This window comes from Manihot esculenta, chromosome 13 (genome assembly GCF_001659605.2).
Source record: "Manihot esculenta cultivar AM560-2 chromosome 13, M.esculenta_v8, whole genome shotgun sequence".
In the NCBI taxonomy this organism is placed as follows: domain Eukaryota; kingdom Viridiplantae; phylum Streptophyta; class Magnoliopsida; order Malpighiales; family Euphorbiaceae; genus Manihot; species Manihot esculenta.
The window spans coordinates 3,998,503-4,021,109 of record NC_035173.2 but is presented as its reverse complement, the minus strand read 5'-3'; the positions used below and the strand labels follow the sequence as shown (position 1 = coordinate 4,021,109).

General features: G+C 33.5%; 2 protein-coding genes across 14 annotated transcripts; one reads left to right on the top strand and one right to left on the bottom strand.

The window, feature by feature from the left end:
- The first annotated feature begins 1,415 nt into the window (after nucleotides 1-1,415).
- LOC110629439 (U-box domain-containing protein 19) lies at nucleotides 1,416-3,941 on the top strand. The gene has a single exon (XM_021776409.2). It carries the CDS (start codon nucleotides 1,658-1,660, stop codon nucleotides 3,719-3,721), a length of 2,064 nt encoding a protein of 687 aa, XP_021632101.1. The 5' UTR covers nucleotides 1,416-1,657; the 3' UTR covers nucleotides 3,722-3,941.
- Nucleotides 3,942-6,973: 3,032 nt separating this feature from the next.
- Nucleotides 6,974-15,233, bottom strand: LOC110630005 (RNA-binding protein 25). 13 transcript variants are annotated; one of them, XM_021777290.2, is made up of 9 exons: nucleotides 14,569-15,029; nucleotides 14,174-14,256; nucleotides 13,896-13,942; nucleotides 13,109-13,562; nucleotides 12,824-12,976; nucleotides 11,655-12,072; nucleotides 9,815-10,498; nucleotides 9,066-9,664; nucleotides 7,203-7,650 (listed from the first exon to the last, which is right to left on the bottom strand). In XM_021777290.2, exons 4-9 carry the CDS (start codon nucleotides 13,331-13,333, stop codon nucleotides 7,399-7,401), a joined length of 2,331 nt encoding a protein of 776 aa, XP_021632982.1. In that variant the 5' UTR covers nucleotides 13,334-13,562; nucleotides 13,896-13,942; nucleotides 14,174-14,256; nucleotides 14,569-15,029; the 3' UTR covers nucleotides 7,203-7,398. The 13 variants fall into 13 exon arrangements, 12 of the variants coding, with proteins under 12 accessions (XP_021632982.1, XP_043805105.1, XP_021632974.1 ...); XR_002490335.1 differs by lacking the exons at nucleotides 13,896-13,942; nucleotides 14,174-14,256 and adding an exon at nucleotides 6,974-7,138 and having other exon boundaries at nucleotides 7,297-7,650; nucleotides 13,109-13,365; nucleotides 14,569-15,233; XM_043949170.1 differs by having other exon boundaries at nucleotides 13,109-13,999.
- Nucleotides 15,234-22,607: the final 7,374 nt, after the last annotated feature.

Sequence of the window (22,607 nt, the reverse complement as noted above, 5' to 3'; positions counted from 1 at the left end):
CAAAATATAATATTTTTCAAAAAACATTAACTTAAAATTATAATTTAAATATATATTAATACTATATAATAATCACTCAAAATAAATTATAAATTAGGATATGACTATATGGTGTGAGTTTGATAAGCGGATACATAAAAATTTTATCTAACGAAAAACCATAACAATATAACACTTGCTATTTCATTAAAACTCGCTCTTTTGAATTAGTCGAATTTATCATGAAAAGTTACTGTTATCGGATATGATCTAATATATATTGGTTATGTCTATAATTAACTACTTTTTTTTTCCAAATTAACCTATTACAGTTTAATTTTATTTCTCATTACATATAGATTATCTTAAATTTATCATAATCGTATTTAAATATATAAATTTGGGATGTTATTAAGAAAAATCAACTATTAAACCTTATAATATTTTATTTAAAATACATAATCTTACTCCACATGCTAAAAAAATGTGTTAACCTCGTAGCTCAAAGAAGCAAGACTTTTGATGATAATAAAACTTTAAAAGCTCTTGTTATTATTCAAATGAGTTTTCAAGTAGTTAAGAGCAAGCAAGAAAAATTAAATATTCATAATCAATATTCAATCTTAAAATATTAACCTCAGCTCAATTTAAAACTCATATCACACAGTGTGTATATAAAATTCCTTAACATGTTACCTACATAAAATCCTCAACATTTTTTATGCAGGACATTTGTGAGAAGAATGAGAAAATTCTGCCAATTTCGATATTTTAGACGTTTAAATAGTTATTATTATAATTTCATTATTATATAGCAACAAATTTTAAAATATGTATTATTATACATATTTCCAAAAAATCTTTTAGGGCAATTAATAATAAAATCTATGAAGTTTAAAAAAATTTATAATTTAGTTTTTATTATTTTAATATTAAATAATTTAGTTTTTAAGATTGTATTTTGTTAATAAAATAATTTATAATTTAGTTTTTGTTATTTTAATATTAAATAATTTAATTCTTAAAATTTTATTTTATTAATAAAATCATCATTCTATTAAAATTAAATAATTTAATCTTTTTAATTTTAATAATTTATAATAATTTAATTTTTATAATTTTAATATTTACAATAATTTAATTTTTTAATTTGAGTTGACTTTTAATTTATAGTTGATTTAACAGTAAAATTATTAAAATTACTATATTATTAATAAAATTAAAAATTAAAATATTCATTATTAAATAGCTAAAACTAAATTATAAATTGTATTAAATTTTAAAGAATATAATATAATTACTCAAACCTTTAATTACAATCAAATAACAATTAAATAAAAAAAATAACACGTCCTTGTCGGCTACCTCCATTCACGCACCTTCACTTCCATGAGACCTGTCCATAATTCTCGGCCACGTGTCACTTTCTCATCAACTCAAGTGCGAGCTCGAATTCTCATCTCCTACATCCCCATGTGCCCACGAGCTACGTTTCTCATTATTTCACCATTAGATCGGTCAAAGACAAATAATCTGCTGACACGCGTCTATCATAGATTCCATAGGCTGTCTTCCCTATATAGAGGGAGTGTGCAGACGCCAACCGCCACTGCCCCATTTCTAAGCAAATACAAAATCCGGTCACCAACTTTCCAAAACTGTCGTTTCTTCCTGTTCGATGATCGCAAATCAACGCGGGCCGGCTCGCCGGATTCTTACTTTTCCGGCAGTGCAACCTTGCGAGAGCATAAGCCCATCAACGCTGCTTACTTCGCTAACTAATCTAGCTCTCCAGATTTGCGACTACAAGTCCAAATCTTTCTCTACCAATGCACGAAACGCGCGCGAAATCATTCGCCTAATCAACAACATTACCATATTCCTCGAAGAAATCCGGACGGGTTTTCGTTCGGATCAGTCCGATTCGATTGTACTCAGTTTGTCGGAACTTCATTTGACGTTGCAAAAGGTTCTGTACTTGCTGGAAGATTGTACCCGAGAAGATGCTCGTCTATGGATGCTAATGATGTCGGAGCGGGTGGAGAACCACTTCCAGGTTCTTGTCCGGGCGATATCTGCGAGTTTGGATGTTCTGCCGCTCAGGTTGCTTGACGTGCCCAGCGAAGTGAAGGAGTTGATTGAATTAGTGACGAGGCAAGCACACAAATCAAGATTTCAAATGGACCCAAATGATAAACTGGTAATCAAAGATGTTTTCTTGCTTCTGAATCAGTTCGAAAATGGTGTTGTTCCTGACAGGAGCAATATAAAACGAGTTCTGGATTATATTGGGATCCAAAAATGGAGCGATTGCAATAAAGAGTTGAAGTTTATGGATGCAAAGATAGGATTCTTGCATTCAAATGAAAAGAGAAGTGAATTGTCGCTTTTAAGTAGCTTGATGGGGTTCTTGAGCTATTCAAGATGCGTGGTGTTCGATTCTATCGATACCAAAAAAGCCCAACAACAGCAGATTGATGGTAGACGTGGCAGTGAGCTGCTTAGCTGCCTTAACAGTGATGATTTTCGATGCCCAATATCACTGGAGGTCATGAAAGAGCCTGTCACCATAGAGACAGGGCATACTTATGATCGGTCTTCGATATTGAAGTGGTTCAGGTCTGGAAACCCCACTTGTCCGAAAACGGGAAAGAGACTTGGAACAACAGAACTAGTCCCAAATTTAGTGCTTAAGGAGCTAATTCAACAGTACTGCTTCCAAAATGGGATCCCTTTTGCTGAGTCTAAACACAAGAATCGTGACATAACCAGAACGGTTGTTGCAGGAAGTTTGGCAGCTGAAGGAGCTATGAGATTGGTCGCTGATTTTCTTGCAGGTAAGTTCACAAATGGAGATAATGTGGAGAGAAATAAAGCAGCTTATGAAATTCGGATTCTTAGCAAAGCAAACATTTTTAATCAGGCTTGCTTCGTGGAAGCTGGTGTGATCCCATATCTATTGAAGCTGTTGTTGTCTAAAGAGTCTTTATCTCAAGAGAATGCCATTGCAGGTTTATTGAATCTTTCGAAGCATTCAAAAAGCAAAGCTTTGATTGTTGAGAATGGAGGATTGGAGCTAATTGTTGAAGTTCTAAAGAAGGGGTTACAAGTTCAAGCTAAGCAGCATGCTGCTGCTACATTGTTTTATCTTGCTTCGGTGAAGGAGTACAGGAAATTGATTGGGGAGATTACTGAGGCTATACCAGCTTTAGTAAACTTAATAAGTGAAGGACATGATCATGCCAAGAAGAATTCTTTGGTTTCGATTTACATGTTGCTTATGCATCCTGACAATTTTTGGAGAGTTCTAGCAACTGGAGCAGTTCCTTTGCTTCTCAATCTTTTAACATCTTGTGAAAGAGAAGAACTAGTGACAGATTCTTTAGCAGTTTTAGCTAAATTAGCAGAAAAACAAGATGGGGCTAAGGTAATTCTACGTTCTGTAGCTTTGCCTAAAATTGTGCGGATTTTGGATTCCTCCAATTATTCAAGGGCAACAAAGGAGCAGTGTGTAGCGTTGTTGCTGGGTTTATGCATTAATGGTGGTACAGATGTGGTAGCCCATTTGGTGAAGAGCCCTTCTCATATAGGATCATTATATTCTCAACTCAGTGAAGGCACTGCTCGAGCAAGCAAGAAAGCAGGTGATCTCATCAGGATCCTCCATGGATTCTATGAAAGGAACTTGTCTGGATCAAAGAATCCAATTCTCCCGCAAGAACGGTTTATTCACGTTTGGTAACCCAATTTTTTTTGGTACACTCCATCGTCATTCTTCTATCTTCTTTCAAGAATGCCTCCATGTAAATACTACAACGTTGGAGGAATGCTTCTTGCTTGATTTTTGTATCGTTAGCTCAGTTTTTTGAAGAGCTAATATAATAATAATAAGAATGAAACTTTGTACAAACTTAGTAAATTCATCCATCAGAAGTAATAAAGGAAGAATTTTTATTATTTTACATTTTGCTTTATCATAAATTTCAGTGCATAGTTCTCAATCAGTGAAGTTGATTTGCTTCTTCCCATTTTGTTTAGCTGAACCGGTCATGCAAATTCAGATTGATAACTCTCTGCCATGAGATTACTCGTCAAAAAACTCTTAACGAAGGTCACCTGTTCTATGCTTGGTATCCTCACCCAGAGAATTGCATCCCCATCCATTTCCTGGAAGGACAAGACAATCCAGGTTTTAACAACAACATTGAAATTTTGATAAAAATCAACCAAGAGAACTGCCAATAAAGGAAACAAGTTTCTAGTAAATTTCTCAAAACTGCTTTACCAGCAGAAAGATTATGCATTTCAGGCAATTACAGACACACATCATTGAAAATAAGCAGGACATTTGTTCTGCAGAATTTAAGTATATTTGGCCAGTGCTGTTGGCCTCTGCCCCAATGCATACAGGTACTCATCAACAACAGGGCTTCTCGCCAAATATGGATAAGTTGGAAAAAAAATTGTCAAACAGAAGGGGGGGGGGGGGGGGGGAAGTATTTTTCAAAGTGACCGTAACTGCGGTTCAGTGGAGATAAACCTTCTTGGAGATTGTTGGGAGCGTCAAATGTTGGAGTTGATGAGTGGTCTCCTTAATTTTATATGAAATTAGATTATTATTTTTCTTGTATTAGGTGGGTTTGTTGGCTTTGTAAACTTCAAGAAGTGTGTTTTCGGTAAACGAGTGCTAGAAAAATAAAGAAGAAAATAGAGAAAATTTTCTTTGTATTACTTGTTTTTCTTTAATGAAGATTTCAAAGCTTGCCATTGGTGGTTGTTTAGCAAGACTGCTCTTTTTAAATTTGTTCTTAGGCTGGATTATCATTGTTTTGTTTCTGATGTTGGTCTGGCCGCTGGATCAATTGTACCTTGGTTTTGAGTGATCTGATGTCACAGATATAATCGATTCTGCCATTTCCGCAATCTGGTTTGGAATAGAAATTAAAAAAAAAAAAAAAAAAATCCCCCCAATCTCTTAAGCTCTGCAAAATTACTGCTAACTACTTTTTAAAAAAAAAAAAATTTAATGCAAATTAAGAGTGAATTGTCGTAATCGAGAGGCTAGGCAGTCTCTCCATGAAGTCATTGAGGGCCGGGAAATTGTAATATTATGCTGTGCATTTTACGTATGTTTGGACGGAGTGTAGGAAGGTTTTTTTTAATTAAGATAAGGTAAATGGAGATAACCAGGGGCGGAGGGAGGGTACGGCAAGGGGGCACGTGCCGTACTGGCGACCGGAAAATGCTTTGAAGGGGGATGAAGGTGCCGCAGCGGCGCAGCCGATGGTGCCGCAGCGGCGCAGCCGGTAGTGCCCTATCAAAGGGAAGCTCCTGGCTCCGCCACTGGAGATAACTGTCCCAATCCACCGAATGGGTGGGTTGAAGAAATTAGAGTCTTGAAGATTTTAAAACTTCCGAAAACTATAACGTCTTCAAATAAACTCCTTCAAAACAAAGTGATTATTTTGAAAAACCATACCTAGACTCCCCCAAGTTTCTTTTCAGTGGATTCTCAACACTTGGTTTATTGGTAAACTGAACTTTTCTTCTCTAGGCCTGGGACCAAGAAAGAGGGTTAGGCCATGACCCTCTTAAGTCTTGAATTGAATTGTAATTCTTTAGGCCCTGAATCAGTCTGACAAACTATTCCGGTTCAATTTTTATCTCTATTCGAGAATGGTTTTCATTTTAATTTAATGAGTTCCATTTAAATTTTAGATTAATTAATATCTCTATATATTTTTATTATTATGCTACCGAACAGGTTGAATCAAATATTAATTTTATATATTTTAAATATTAATTTTATATATTTTTATTATTTTGCTACCGGATAAATTGAATGAAATATTAAATTTATTTTGATTTAATTTAAATTTTAAAGTAGGAAGACTAAGCTAAATTTTAAGGTGATATAATTTATTATATAAAATAAAAAATATTATTTAATTTTTATAATATAAAAAAATTTATTTATTAGTTTTTTAATTTTAAAAAATTATAATGTTAAAAATATTTTAAAAGTCTATTAATTAATATTTTTATTAATTTTAATCGATTTTTGTAAAAAATTTAATATATCTAAACGCGATAAAATTTATTAGTAAACTTTTTAAAAATTAAATATATATTTTTTAAAATTCAATGATGAATTTCCACAAGGATTAAATGATTAATTTCCCATAAAATAAACGCAAAAGTTTCAAGCAAGTCTCTTTCCAGAAAAAGAAAGGAAAAATGTCTTGAAATAAGCAATAAGCATGTCTCTTCTCTTGCCCTTAGAACATACAGCTTGGATGCTGCCTCTTTTCTGTGACAAAGATTTTCCCTCACCTCAAGGACAAAGCAGAAGTTGGTACCACAGTGTATAATGATTCTTCACCTCATACCGATCCGGCAGGCAATGCAAAGCCAGGCAGCAAACCGGTTCTAAGGACTCCTAATTTGGATCAAATTGACAATGGCAAACCTAAAAGCAGATCAGGCAAAAAGATAGGAGATTATTGAGAACGAGTGTTTAAAGGTTCTCTTCCTTTTCAAGGAACCTAAATTTTAGGAAGCTGAAGAATTTCCAATTTTGAACCCAAGTTCCTAACCTGATTGAGACATGCGGTTCGCATGAGAATTTGCAAAACCTTGAAAGAATCATATGAACTAAACAAAAGGAATGAACATTCACCCAGTCAACCTATTGATAGCATCCGATCTATGTTTATCCAATTATGTCCTTCCCTTTATGGGAGCACCACCAAGTCACAGCTAGGTTTAGGAATGCGCAACTCTTTTCTTGCAGTCGAATTATACTTCAGATAATTTACTTTTGCAAATCCTAATTTTGAATGTCAAATTACGAACTTACAATTTCAATCTAAAATTGAAAGGAATTTTGACGCATTCGTAATATCCAATAGAGAATCTTACAAATGAAATTTCAAAAAGGGGGTGGTGGGAAGCATTCATAGAGTGAAACAAGCTTGTGTCAAATAACAAGATATAATAACAACATCAATAACTATCACATCTCTTCAGCTATTAAAATGAGATATAATGAATTCAGAGGGAATACAAAATTTCTCAGACCACCCAATTAGTAGACCGAACCATTCTTCCAACAGGTTGTAAATTATATTTTCCCTTCGAATTGAGGGAAAGTAAGTCCCTAATACCAAATAATGGAGGTCAATAAAATGACAAACCAAAAAAATTATTTTCGTACAAGCACAAACCCAAAAATGCAACTTGTGCAAGAATATATTCATTTCTTGAAGTTGAAGATGAAAATTTATATTCTAAAGCAATTCAAATCGCAAAATGTACCTTGATTGCTATCTGTGCTTTGTTCTACAATACTCAGAAACTACACGAACAAGAATATCAGTCTCAAAGCACTCACCAAGGAAAAAAAATCAGTAATTAGTTTTACGTCTTCGACCTCAAGGCAAGACCAGTTTCCACTTTCTTAATTTCGAAGATAAGCATCCTCCACATCTTGAGCACAAACATTTCAGCTTCATCATCCAATATAGACTGAAGCATATCCAACATTTGTGATGCCTTAACATGTTCTTGAGTACTGGATACAATGTAATCTACCAGTGTGGTTTCCTCCTCTCCCAAAAACTCCGTAATCTTCTTTGAAATCCATGGTCTCATTCTCTCGTGAAGCCCATGCTGTGAAAAGCAAATGAAACATCACAGCAACATTTTAGAATGCAGCGAATGTAACAAATGTGTATAACACCATCACCACAAGACAAAGTTGGATGACCTCATATGGGTTGAAGTTTATATCTTGTTAGCATTTTCACATCTCTATTTTCATGCAAATAATCAAAATACTCCATTTCGCCAGTTCTGAGGCATGTGGGCATTTTAAGTTTCAACTACTAGAAGGACCTGAAGCCAAATCTGGAACAAATAAAGCACTATTACCAACAACTTGGTCATATTTCTTATAAACACCATGCAAACATCTACCGGACCTCATCATAAAAAAAATTCAGATCAGCCTAGTTAGAAAACGTAACATATACCTATCCATGTTTTAAGATCAAACCTCCAGAAGAAGGGCCTCCATAAACTCAAAAATCGGCACATTATGAATACAAAAAGGATTAAAAATCTGATACAAGCCCATCGGGCTACAAGAAGAATGGGCCTGGTATACACAGGGTCTACAATAGGAGCAAAAGAATGCAGAGACGGTTAAATTGAAAGTGTCTTCTAGAATGGAATGGAAAGAGGAAATATTCTGTGGGCACCAAAAAACGAGGAGGGAAGGACAGCTGTTCCTGGAAAGCCTATTTATCCAGAGAACCGTTAAGAGGAAGGCATGCAGTTTTCACCAAAAAAAACTTTTGTTGAGAATTTGGCCATAGTGCTGGGCTGGTTATTCCAGATTTTCTTTGTCTTTTGTTCTCGTTATTGCAATTGGGAATAGTAGAAACTGAGGGTTATTTTCCCATCGTATTGAAGCTCATTCTGCCTGTTGAAAAGCTATTGATACAATTCTATCATCTCTTCCTTCATTTTTTCCTGTCTCTAATTCCTAACTCTATCAAAATCAAATTTCATTATTTATGCTTCAAATTGAGATGGACAAAGATCAAGACAAACAATGATGCTGACAAATCTAAATATCATATGCACCTCTCAAACAAGTGTGATGATGTTGGACCCCTATCCTCAGTTGAACAGTGAAATAAAAAGAATTAAGGCAGCAATATGAGAAGAAAAAGACAGAAGCAGACAATTTTGCAGAAATTAGCCCATCAAGACTTTTGTTCTGTATTATTTATAAAACATGGTCTCTATGGGAATAGCAGTTTAAACATCAAAACAATATGCGATTCACACGTAACAAGCTCCTACTTTCATTTTGAGGCATATTTGATACAAATTGAAATTTGTAGTTGCAATAGAGATACTGATGCAAACTATTTGAAAATCCATATTATGCAAGGAGACATTGCTTTTGCTAATTTGAATTGTAACAAAATGTTAAAAGTATAATATTATTTTATTTTATTTTTTAAAGAAAGAGGGACTTGAAACAGAGAATAGGTAAAGCAACTAAAATTTCTTACTTTGTCATAAACGGCCCAATTTATCTCATATGAGAATAGCTCATCCTTGGTCTTTGGGATCATATCAATCAACTGTTTTGCATCCAAAAGTTTCTGCTTATCTGGTGTTTTCACTTTGTCTAGCCCATGTTCCCGGTTCCTGTCCTGTTCAAGAATCTTATCTTTTTCATCTCTCACCCTATTAATATCTTCATCGTTCCTGTCTCTGTCCCTCTGACTTGGCCTATCATGAGTGCGTCTGCTTCTTTCTCTTTCCACATCAAGCCTCTCTTCTTTGGGATTAGCATTAGATATGCGTTTCGCAAATTCTGCAGCAGCAGCAAGATTTGGGGGTTGTGCTCCTGTAACAGCAGGTTGAACTGCCTGCAACTCCTCTGTTGAATAATCAATAGGAACCAGAGGCCTCATCTTTTTATCCTTGTGTGCCTCATCATCATCTTCTTCATGGAAAACTGAAGGAACAGTAGCACGTTTGCCAGACCCAACTAAACCAAAACCCAACTTTCTCGCAGGCACATTACCACTTCGCCGCATATCTGATTCGGTCATTGGTGTCAAGGTTGACTCATCAGCAGCACCATTTTGTAAGACCTCATCATCTGTCATACTCATTTGAAGTTATATCCCATTCAAAACATCAAAAAGATACTCTTTTTATTGCTTTTATTTATGTCAATAGTTCTAGGAGGATGTTAAGAAGAAAAATTATAACAGCAAAAGCATTAAGTAATACAATAAAAAAAAAGTACCTGCACGGTTTTCATTACCAGAATCTCCCTCATTAACCTGTTCAACAAACTTATCTTTGCTTTCAATGATGGCCTCCTCCACCAGAATTTTCTTTTCACTTCCATTCATGATAAGATCAGACGACAGCTTTAATGCATCTCTCTGTTGCTGCTGTAACCTTTCCTCCTCAGCCCTGCTCTTAGCCTCAGCAATTTCCTCCTCTTCTTTGAGTCTGTCAGCCATGTCTTCCTCCTTCTCCCTTAGTCTCTTTCTTCTCTTCTCTTCTAAGATACTCCTATGCCACCTTTTTCTTGAATCATCATCATCACCTTCTTCATCATAAAGAATCTCCTTCCTCCTTTTGCGTTCTCTTTCTTTCTCCTTCTCCTTCTCATACTGCCGCTGTTTCTCTTTCTCCCTTTCTCTATATTCCCAATCTTTCAGCCTCTCCTCAAACTCACGCTCTGCCTCCTCGATCTTCCTTCTCTGCTCCCTCTCTTTCCTAATTCTCTCTCGCTCTGCTTCCCTTTCATATCTTTCAAGTTCTCGTTCCTTTTCCCGTTTTAGGTCTCGGTCTCGGTCTCTTTCTCTGCTTCTCCTGTCATACTTTCTACTCCTATCAGGTGAGCTTGTTTCAGGTCTATCCTGTTCACTTGCTGCTTTATTGTCACTTGTCTCATCATCATTTTTATCTTCAGCTGTGTCTACAAAGTTATAAACAAGAAAAGCAACTAGTAATTAATACTTGCTCTTAAGGACTGAACTATGACTCTATCTGAAACTACGGCTCTAGTCTCACAAGAAGAGTAAGCTGTCAAGGACTTCAAGGAACTATTGTAAACATTAAATGTACAATTAAATATTATGATATGGAAAGGGCTTCAATTGTTCTACAAAATACTGCCAAATTTTTTTATTAATTAAGATTTTCTAATTGCATCGTAATTTTTTATTTATCTATATTTATTTTATCCACATTCCGATAACTTTATCAACTATAGGGTATCATAACTTTATGTATAATAAGTACAGCCAAAATTTCCATTATATATGAATTTTGATTGGAAAAAAAAAAGAATAAATATTCTTGTATCATTTACATTGTTTTACTCTGTAGCATATCAATGCTCTATGTACAGTTGTTTCAACTAGCATTACTTTTAGTTTCCATACATGCCAACTATAATTGAATTCAATGAATTATTTATTTGCAAATTCAACTTTGACTGGCTACAACATTTTAGTAATTCTATTGTTGAAGTTTCGTAACTTGATGGCTGAAAAGTATAAACCCAAAAATTAATATTCATAAGTTCAATTGTAACTGCAAATAAAAATACAACAAACATAACATTGAACATATAAGGGAAAAGACAAAGGGCTCTTTTAATTCCAGAAATATAACCTAATTTTCAACCTTATTCCAACCTTTAAATCTTGATTAATTTAACCTATAAATCATACCAATGAGATTCATTTTGTACATGAATGATTTCCTAGAAGACTATCATCAGATTACCATTACTCAATTGAAATAGAATGAAGAAAAGCATTATATGAATTTGTAAACTAAATAAAAGACAACAATATAATGAATAATTGCATACCAGCATTCACAGGTGTGTACAATTAATTCATTAATCATATTTTATTTATGTTACAGATTATTTTTCTTTTCAATGTATAATCACAATATATTTTTATAAGTATGTTATACAATTGCTATTATCTAATGAGAACATAAACTGCAGAATTACATGTTAAACATTACCACTTGTTACAAGGAATGGACATGACAAATGGCTAGTAATAATGAGCAACAAAAGTACCCAAGATCACATATCCACTACAAAAACTCACCTGGTCTTGCTATATCTGCATCAGAGTCCCCATCCCTCGATTTAGCTGGCAGTTCTGAGTTTGTATTCCCAGACCCATCTGCTGGTGTTTGCGGAGGTGGTGGAGGCAAAGGTTTAGTCTTCAACCTTTCTTCTATCATGCTAGTAAGTTTCTCCAAAGCTTCTTTGTCAGCTTCCTTGTCTTCATCAGTCACAATCCCAAAGTTGGCAAGATCATGACTTTCTTTGTCCCCCTTCTCCTTGTCAATGTTAGAATCCTCCTCAGAGGATTTGGAAGGTTCATTCTTTTCAACACCTAAGGCTGTTCCATCCTCCTTGTCAATCTTTGCAGCTTGATTTTCTTTGAGATTCTTGGAGTTTTCAGTTTTCTTTTCAACATAGCGCTCTAAATATTCTCTTGTTGCTTGATTAACATTTAGCTATTAAATCATGCAATCACAGGAACAAAGATCACAAACAGTTCTCGGGAAAGAAACCCAGATGCACACATATGATAGTAACACAAACAAATAATTAAAGACACATAGAAGTTAGCAAGACCAAAACATGTACAAGTCTAAGTCTAGAGCATATTTTCTTGAAGCAAACATAGTTTGATGGGCTGGCCCATGTCTCTATTGCTTTTCCCCTTTTCGTGCAACAGTTTAGGCGTTCCAATTTTATGCTTCAAGGAATCCAAACCTGGTAACTCTACCAGCCATAAGTCTAGATAAGCTTGGATAGAAATTGCCTTTTTCAGTTAGGACCCTTTTCAAATGTATTTGCAATCGATAACTGCTCGTATTATAAATGCTTATGCTACAATACCTTTACTTTGGATAATCAAAATCTTAAAATGGTCAATATACACGGGGACAGAATAGATTTTGTACTTTATGGTCAAGTACTACTTTCTACATCTGTATCTTACGTATCCCATCAAAATCAAATAAAAAAAAAACACATTCGTGGCAAAAAATTGAAAATTTAAAATCTGTTTCAAAAGGAAAGAGGGAAAGAAATGAGGAAACAAAAAGAAAGAACAATAAGCTGAAGATTTTGTTGAGAAGTTTATCTCATTCAGTCTATCAAAGAACAGCAAGCTTCAATCACCAAACGCATCTAATTTGGAACTTATCACCATTTACCTCAAAATCAATTGCAAGAAAATATCAAGCTATCAGTACATACCACCAGTTCTTGCCCATCAATATTAAATTTACTCAGTAGACGTAATGCACGGAGAACTCCTTCAGCAGATTCAAATTCACAAAATCCAAAGCGTTTAGGAGTTCCATCACTGGGGTCTTGAGCACGTTTCCAACTCTTGACAGGTCCACACAACTTCATAAAATTTAAAGAATCAGATTTCACAATTACGAAACTTCAACCATGGATAAGCAATAATACACAAAGCACACACAAAAGGACCAGGGGTAAAAAAGTATAAACAGACAACTAAAGTCAATAATTTACCCGAAGAAGAGAAAGCATAAAATCATTCTCCACAGTAGGTTCTATCTTGCCAACATAAACAGTAGTTTGTGGTTTCTCTGCTGGTGTGACAGATGGAACAGCTGGCCTAATGATGGGGGGGATAATTGGACGAACAGCAGGAATCCCTGGAACAAGAGGGCGGGATCCTGCTGGAAGCACACCAATCACTCCAGGTGGACGAGGAGGAAACATGGGGCGAACCATAGCCTGGTATGGAGAAGGATATCGTTGAATTCCTGCAAAAACAAAAAAATAAAATCTTTGCACTCATGTCAGAACAGGTCCACAAACTAAATGCAGTGCGTCCTCACCAATATGCATATATGTGTAAGAATAATTCAAAAAACGAAAATAATTAACTGCTGTTACCACACAATAAAAGCAAATTAGAGATGGCACCATACGCATCAAGCACACCAGCTGAACAGATAACCTGAAGGAACATTAATGGAAAAAAAAGGATCGAGCTCATAAACATGGATATGTGAAGTGGGCTTACCTTATGCATCCACTTGCAAAATAGTAGAATAGTAGCCCTTTTCAAACAATCCCATGCACCAATAGCAGAATTTTGACATTGAGCAACATGAGATTTGGAACATCTCATGCTTAAAGGATTTAATGATATGCAACTAGACTAATTTACTTTAGCCATTTTAATTTATTTCAACCGTTAGTGGTCAAATGCACAGCATGAAAACAAAATAAAGAAATGCAAGAGAGAGGGGGGAAGAGATATAGACTGTGATTGGAAGAATTGCGATACCTTAGAATACAAGCCAAGGAGCACTCAGTTGCTAACATGGTCTGCTGCTGGCAATTCATAGACCCATGAAAGGGAAAGAATCCTTATAACTACCAGAAAGTAGCCTACTAAAATAAACACGGCATAACCAGATATAATTTAGAAGGACACATGGATTATGCTGTATTCTTTAATTTGTATACTCCAGATGCTGATTTTAGTGCAGTAAAAAAGAATTTTCAGTTACACTGTTTATTAAAATACTATCAAATAAGGAAACCAGGCAAATACGTGCATACCAAAACAGGAGTTGTAGAAGGTGATACTCTCTTAAGCAATATGAAGCCTTCCAACCTTTCTCTCACCGTATTCAATCAAGACACTGTAGGAGAAAACATCCCGTCATCCATGCCCCTTTTTCTAAATTCTTCCACACCCCCCTCTTTAATATTCTTCCCACCAAAGCATAAAATAAACACCATTTATCTATGCCGACCATCCACGACTAATAAGTAGAAATTGATCACCAATGCGTATAATAGCTAGTTGTCTACCAGTTCATATGCTCACTCAATAACAAACAATACTAATGGTAGTAGTAGTAATAATAACCAACGCTTCTTAAACAATAAGATTAAAAAGAAATCGATAGGCATGGAGCACGCGAGAAAGAATAAGGGAAGGAATAACCCACCAGGAGGTTGCATAGTTCCTTGAGGAACAGCTCCAGGAATGACCCCATACCCGTTCGGCAAAGGCGCGTACGGTCTCAAAGCCGGATTTGGATGCTGACCGGGCGGAACCTGATACTGCATCACCGGAGTTGGCACCGGAACCGCTCCGGGTGCACCAGATGCCATAACCGACGGTGCACTCACCCCAGGCGGCTGCACTCCAACGCTAGGATTTTGATAATTCGGCAGCGGAGAGAATTGCGGAACCGGACGGAACGACTGAGCCAGGGGAGGCACAGAAGCGCCGGAAATTGGCGGCGCGTAAGATGGAAACGCATGTGCTGGAGTTGATACTAAAGCAGGATACGGATTCAGGGTATGGTTAGGGTTTGGTGTTTGTTGCTGTGTCAGTGGTGACGGAGGTGGCGGTGGTGTTGCAGAGTTGGATGTTGGATCGGGTTGGTTAGGCAGAAGTTCCGGGTTATCTGGCTCGGGTTTACTAGAATTGTGGTCTGCGGTAGCAGCAGGAGAAGACGGAGGGTCCGCCATGGAAATACAACACAGACACACAGAAATGGAGAGGGATTCTGCCGATGTGTTTTATTTTTCGACCTTTTTGCTTTCCTTGTGTAGTTTTGTGCCCTAGGGAAGAAAAGCATGGACTTGTATTGTGGCTTCTGTTCTCTTTGCAAGGATTACCTGTAGCGTCACATTATTTCTTTGCTATATTCTATGACACGTTTCATGATCTTATTGGCTGTAATTTGTCACTGATTGATTACCAACGGCTGAGATCGCTCTACTAGTTGGTAATATTTTTGCTTTTCACCCACATTTCTCAAACTTTTTAGTAAGCTTCCTGTGCACCTAAATTTCTAAATTACGTATATTAATTTTTTTTACCCGTCATCTCTGAAATTTGCAGAACAATTCACTTTCATTTCATTTTGCTATCATAAAATCTCCGACTATTATAATTTATTTTAAAAGAAAATATTTTAAATAAATTTTATAAAATATATTTTAATTTTTTTAAAATAAAAATTTTTAATTGAAAAAAATTAAATTCTCCAAATTGATGAAAAAATTATGTATTTAAAAGGGTTTAAATATTTAATTTTAAAAATATAAAAATTAATTTATCTTAATATTTATAATTTATTTATATTTAATAGGCCATAATACAATTTAATCAAGTTTTATATTAATTTAATATAAAACTCTACTAATTATTGTATAATGATAATAAAATAAAAATAAGAGAATAATGAAATGATTTTTTTTTCTGTTGAGGAACAAATATAAATAATACTCAAATTTTATAACACTAAACAATTTTACTGCACATGTTTACATGCATGATAAAGTAGGTAAATAACTGCAAATAATCATGTTCCTTTTACCCTTTATGTTGATTTGCTCACAATGTAGATTAAGAAAATTCTCCATCTTCTCTATGAAAACCAAACTTTCATCTATAGTAAATCCAACTCCTCGATTATTTTCTTCATACTTCCAAAATCCTAAAAGCATAAGACCCAAAACTCTCCTTAGTATGGTTCTGGTCCTTGCCTCTCAGGCTCTCCTCCATCAAATTCACTGCCATTAAAACCAATCTTGATAGCTCGTAGTTCAATGGACTTCACAATCCTTAGTTACTAGACTTGCCACCTTCAATGAAGAAGAAGAATAAAAGCATGAGCTACCCTGAATAAATCGTCTTTAATAAATCTTATTATATTTTTGAAACAGCTACTTTCATTAGTGACTTATTTGCTTTCTATTGTGACTTTTTCAAATTTTTATATTTTTATTTATTTTTTTTTTGAAAATATTTGTCTTGATAGAGAAATTAAATTGCTCTACTTAGATAAGTTCTTTACCATTAATTCTACTATGAAAGAGAGTGAGATTAGCTTCAATTATTTCAATTATGTAACACAGTTAATTGGGATATTAGGTTCATAAAGAAACAAGTCAATATTTCCAGTGGCGGAGTTAGGAGCTTCCGTTTGATAGAGCACCGCCTGCGCTGCGGCACCTTCATCCCCTTCAAAACATTTTCCGGTCGTCGGTACGGTACGTGCCCCTTGCCGTACCTTCCCTCCACCCCTGAATATTTCAACAGGTACTACCAAAAGGGAAAAGGGTATTTCAGTTAATTGGGAATTGTGTTAGGATGAAGCTAATACAAGATAGTGGACAGGATCTTGTGGATTGGAGTTGCTGGCTTTATGTCTAATTGTTATTGCAAATGTGTATTTATTCTCTTATAGGTTCTGGGGTGACTCACTTCTACCGATATATGGCTGGTGTGGAGGGAACTGCACGTTTTGACAGAGCTATGTGACAACGAGATGGGTCTGTGTGCTATGTATTCAGATATGGGTAAGTTGGGTATGATCTGGGTCTTGTTGAATTGCTTGTGATATGGAAGAAGTTAGATTTTTTGTGTCTGCTACTGTTAACCTGATTGAGATGAGAGTTAAATGGATGTTTGATTAATTTGACGTTGTACTGAGCTTGAGTATTATGTTTTTTGCATTTGGATAACTGATGTTTTTGAAATTTCTGATGTAAAGCAAGTGATAACATATTCAGCATATTGATATGCTGATGAAGCTTGCTCAGCTGAGTGCTCTCTGCTGGTACTATGTCTTTGTTAATGCGATGGTATTAAGCCCCAGCAAATGGTTATGAGTATAATTAAGAATTTTAGTGAGCAGATTGGTCTGCAATTCAGTTTTGGGGATGAGTGTATATAAGCTAAGCTTTTGTCTGTACATTGGACCTTCTGTGATTTTGGCAAATGACTATTAACCGAAAAAAATTATCAAAGATTAATAATCTATTTATTTAAATGTCTTAAAATTCTCAAGATAATTACACAATATTTATGTGAAAATTAACTTAAAAAATAAGGAAAATTTATTATTTAATTCATGAGAAAACTCATGAGTTGATCCATTGATTTTGAAAAATATATTAACCGTTAAATATTTTATTATTTAGTTTCTATAGTTTTAAAAAATTTATTAGTTTGTTTATCAATTTTATAAATAGTCTATTAATTAGTTATTACTTATTGAGAGTATTTTAAATTTTTTTTATAATATTTAACGATTAAAATTAATAAAATAATTAATTAGTAAATTTTTTAAAATATTATGAATATTTTAATATATTTTTTAAAATCGATTCATCAATTTTTTCTTAACATAAGAACTAAATAGTATTTTTTTAATAAAATAAAAGAAATGGAATGACATTAATTAACAATTTAAAATTAGGGCCGAACAATTTTGATTGTAATTGAAAATGGAAAAAAAAAAACCTATTTCTTGTGGTTTTGCAAATTTTTTAAAGGAAAGAGCTAGATTTTACTTTTACATGCGAGGACAATGAAAAGAGAGTTAAAATAGAATGGAAATCGCTCTTATAAAGGCTTTTAGAGAATTATCTTCTCATAGAATTGTTCATCTTTTTTTTTATGAAGATTTTCATTAAAAAAACAAAAAATCAAAGTCTAGTTACAAGCACTCAGAACACCCCCAAATAGACTTTTGTGCTCAAAACAGATACAATAAAATAAATGCTGAAGGCCCAAAGAGAAATCCTAAAGCAAGAAAAAGCCTCCTTGCTCATATGCCACCGCCGCCCTTCAACCCATCAATCAAGATCTGTTGTTGCCTCATCATAAAAAACTTCACACTGAAAAACTCCGAGAAAGAGGAAGAGGAGCAGAAATGAAGCAAAAGAAATTAGTAGCAACCAAACAAACGAAAGCAGGATCTAGAAATACAACCATGAAGACCAACCCGCACCAAAAGAAAAAAGAAGAAACAAGAGCAGAATAGAAAACAACTATATGCAAACTTCTACTCGGAGGGAAGAGCAGAGAATTCACGGTCCGAGCAAGAAGAGAAAAGCCTCTCCCACTGCGGAACTGATAAAAACGAAGACTTTCTCCTCAGAAAGAAAAACAACCGAGAGAAAACCTCTCTCTAAAATAAACTAGAGAGAACCAATCATTTCTAATTATTCATCTTTCAATGCAAAGAATCTCTCAGGCAACATCATAAGAAAATTTATTTATATTCGGATAGCATGAAAATATAACAATATTCTTAAATAATATATATAGCTAAGAATGTTTTGATAGGAAATAATTATTTAAATATTATAAATAAAAAAATAATATAATAACAATATTTAAAAAGAAAAACAAAAAAATGAAATATTTAACATAAAACTATTACTTATTAATTATAAAGTAAATCAATTTCTTATTAAATGCTGCCCGTGACAAAGAAAATTTTATTCAAAAAAAGTGATACATGTAATGATAATGGGTATATACATATGTTTAATTATATAAAAATTAATATTATGACAGAAATAATTTATTTGTTTAATAATGAATTACGTTAGTTACAAATGTATTAATTTTATATGGTTTGTTTTTTTAAAATAAAAATATATAAATGACGTTATGAATATTAAATTGATGATGTGATTGGAACGGAGCTACTGTAATTAGATAGAATCTGTAAAAAAGAGAATATGAGGCGTTGGTAGTGCTCATAGCAGTCATTCCAACACTCAAATTAATATACTGAAAAAGAGAGTAAATGTAATAAATTCTTTAGAACTCTTGTATAAGAGAATAGTGTATATTTACTTATATAATTTTTCTTCTTTTATACTGTAAAAAGATAGAAATGAATATAGTATTTTTTGATAATTCGACAATAATATAGCCGATTATTTGATAATGAATATCGCTAGATAATAGATTAATGATCTTGTAATTATATGTGTAATGGGAATACATTGAATTGTGCTTATTAACAGTAATTTGGCGCCAAGACTCTTTCTACTGAAAGAATGACGAGTCTTAATGATGATCCGAGTGTTAAAGTGTCTGAATTTTCCTTTTCAAGATAAATTTCTATTTATCCAATTTTTCTCACGTAGTCGTATGATAAAATAGTCGAAAGAACTTTTTTAATATGTAATACAACTTATGTAACATCAATCAATTAATTACTTATTAGTTAATAACTTATATGTAATACAAGCTATGTGTGAAACTATATAATTAATAAATTTTAAAAGAGTAATATAATTTAAAATAAAAAATTAAATAAAATTAAACGTAGCTAATGATTTAAGTTAAAAGTTTTAAAACCGCCTAAATTTAAAATTTATTTAGTTTAGAGTTTTTAAACATTTTAAGAAAAATTATAAAATAAATAAAAATCAAATAATTAATAATTTTTTAAAAAATACTGTAGCTTAATTAAAAAAATGAAATCAAATTAAATGCAGCTAACCATTTGAGTTGTAAATTTTACCATCTAAATTTAGACTCTATTTGGTTTAAAGGTTTTGAACACTTTGTTTAGGATTTGGCCCATTACAAAAGGAAACCTTTTAGCGTAATACTACCACTCATGGCAAAGTGAGAATCGCCATTGAGCTTGCAACTCAATAATGTTGAAACCCAGTAGCCAAAGTTGTAAATCAACTCAGAAGTTCATACACAAGGCACACAGTAAATAAATCAATAAAAATTAACTTTAAACCATCAGGCACAAAACTAAAATGTAAGCATCAATGTTGAAGTTGGAGAGAATTCACTCAACAAAGGCAAACCTTGCAAGAAAACATAATGGGGAACAAGGAAACCAAATATGCATATCCTCCCTTGCATACTTTTAATTCGATTGGAGTCAAAGAACCTAAATAAATAAATAGTGACCTCAACATCGATATACAAGAACTTCTAAGCTAAGTTCTTGATTTTTGAAATAAATTTTGAAGGTCAACTATCTCAAAAACTGAAATGATATAATGACTTTATATCGTTTTGAAAACTCCACTATGCTAATAAAATATTGATCTTATAATTTTTAAGTGTTTTCAAGTAGTAATGGTAAAGAGCTAAATGAGAATAAATACTTATAAAAACTCTTTTTAATTTAGAATTTGCCATTAAAACCAAAATAAGATATTGTTTATACCTCACTTGGATAGATGATAATTTAGACTATGAAAGAAATGCGCTATTTGTCTCGCCGATAACTTAAAAAAAAAAAATAAAAAAATATATATATAGAAAAAAGATCCTCTATTTAAAAGGAACTAGAGAGAATAAAAAGAATATAGCTTAAAATAATTTATACACTATTTTTTATATTATATATTATGCATTGTGTATTAAATAATTTATTGATTAAAAATTAACTTACAGAAAAACTATATAATTAATAAGGTTTACACAAGTAATATAGCTTGAAATAAAAAAAGCAAATCAAATTAAATGCAGGTAACAATCTAAGTTGTAAGTTTTATCAACCGCCTAAGTTTATAATCTATTTGGTTTAGAGTTTTTGGACACTTAGGGAAATTACAAAAATAAAAAAATCAAATAATCAACAAATTTTAAAAGAATAATGCAGTTTAAAATAAAAAAATCAAATCAAATTAAACACATCTAACAATTTAAGTTATAAATTTTACCAACTATCTAAATTTAGAATCTGTTTGGTTTAGAGGTTTTGAACACTTTATTTAAAATCTAAATAAAATGCATTCAATCCATTACAAGAAGAAATCTTTTACCATAACACAACCGCTCACAGCAAAATAAGAATTGTCATTATACTTGCAACCCAACCATGTTGAAACCCAGCGGTGAAAGTTTTAAATCAACTCATACACAAATGATAACATATAAGATGTAAGGAATATTGAGATTATTACGTGTGTACGCGTGATTTGAAAGAGACGAACTAATCTTTTCGCTTAGTTTGACCGGATAGTAGAAAGTTAAACTTATAGATGTCCGAAAATCAGGCCATCTTAGTGTTCGTGCCATACAATTAAAACTAAATATAAAGATTAGCGATCCCCGTACAAACCAAACACGACCAGAACAAGACAACTGATCTCTATGCGATAGTCGGTCCTTCTGACTCTCTCCGAGATATTAAATATGCAGTCAGCCACCTGACACGCCTAACAAAGGGTATAGCTAGACTCAATGACTCTACATTGATTAGTAATCTGTTAGCTGCCTGACATACCTGCCGCATCATAACACCATCCAATCTGATGGGACATAAAGCAGAGAATCGAGATATAAATATCCTTCAAATCAACCTCGCCAAGGGATTCATTTCTCTCGGAAGAACAACTCTCTCCTCTCTCAAGGCAGGACAGATTTACTCTCCATGGAAAAAAAGCCCTTCAAAAGGAAAACTCTCAATGGGCCAAAAACTAAAGTGCTCTCTTTGTTGCTCAAAGTCTAATTCACAGAAAACTAATCTCTTTTTCAGAATCTAACTCACACACTCGTAGAAGAATTTATCTCGTAAACTCGAGGAATAAACCCTTAAAATGGAAGCCGTCTGGAAATTTCCTTCTAAAATGCTTTATTATTTATTTTATTCTATTTTCTCTCCGATCTAACTAATTAGAGTACCAGAGAGTCTCTACTGAGACATCCCCGGTGGACCCATAACCGACTTTTTCTATTTTACCGCTCTCCTACATCAAAATAAAAAATGGAAGGATTTAACGAGATAATCATGGATCAATGGTTAACCCATTGAATTGAGTTAGATACATGTTGGATTGGCTTAATCAGTAAGAGACGCATTAAATAAATTATTAAAAATTAACCTTAAACCATTATGCTCAAAACTAAAATGGAAGCATCAAATGTGAAGCGAGAGAGGCTTTACTTAACAAAGCCAAACCTTGCTAGAAAATATAATGAGGGACAAGGAAACCAAATATGCACATGTTCTCTTGTAGAGTTTTGATTCGATTGGAATTAAAAACTTAAATAAGCAAATAGCAACCATCACCATTGCTATGTAGGAGCTTCCAAACAAAGCTCTTGACTTTCAATACAAGTCTTGAAGGTCAACTATTTCAAAAGTTAAAATGACATGCATGATGACTTTATCATGTCTAGAAAACTCGATTATACTCTTTTATAATAAATGGTCAATCTTATCCTCTTTTAAGTGTTTTTTATGGTAAAGGG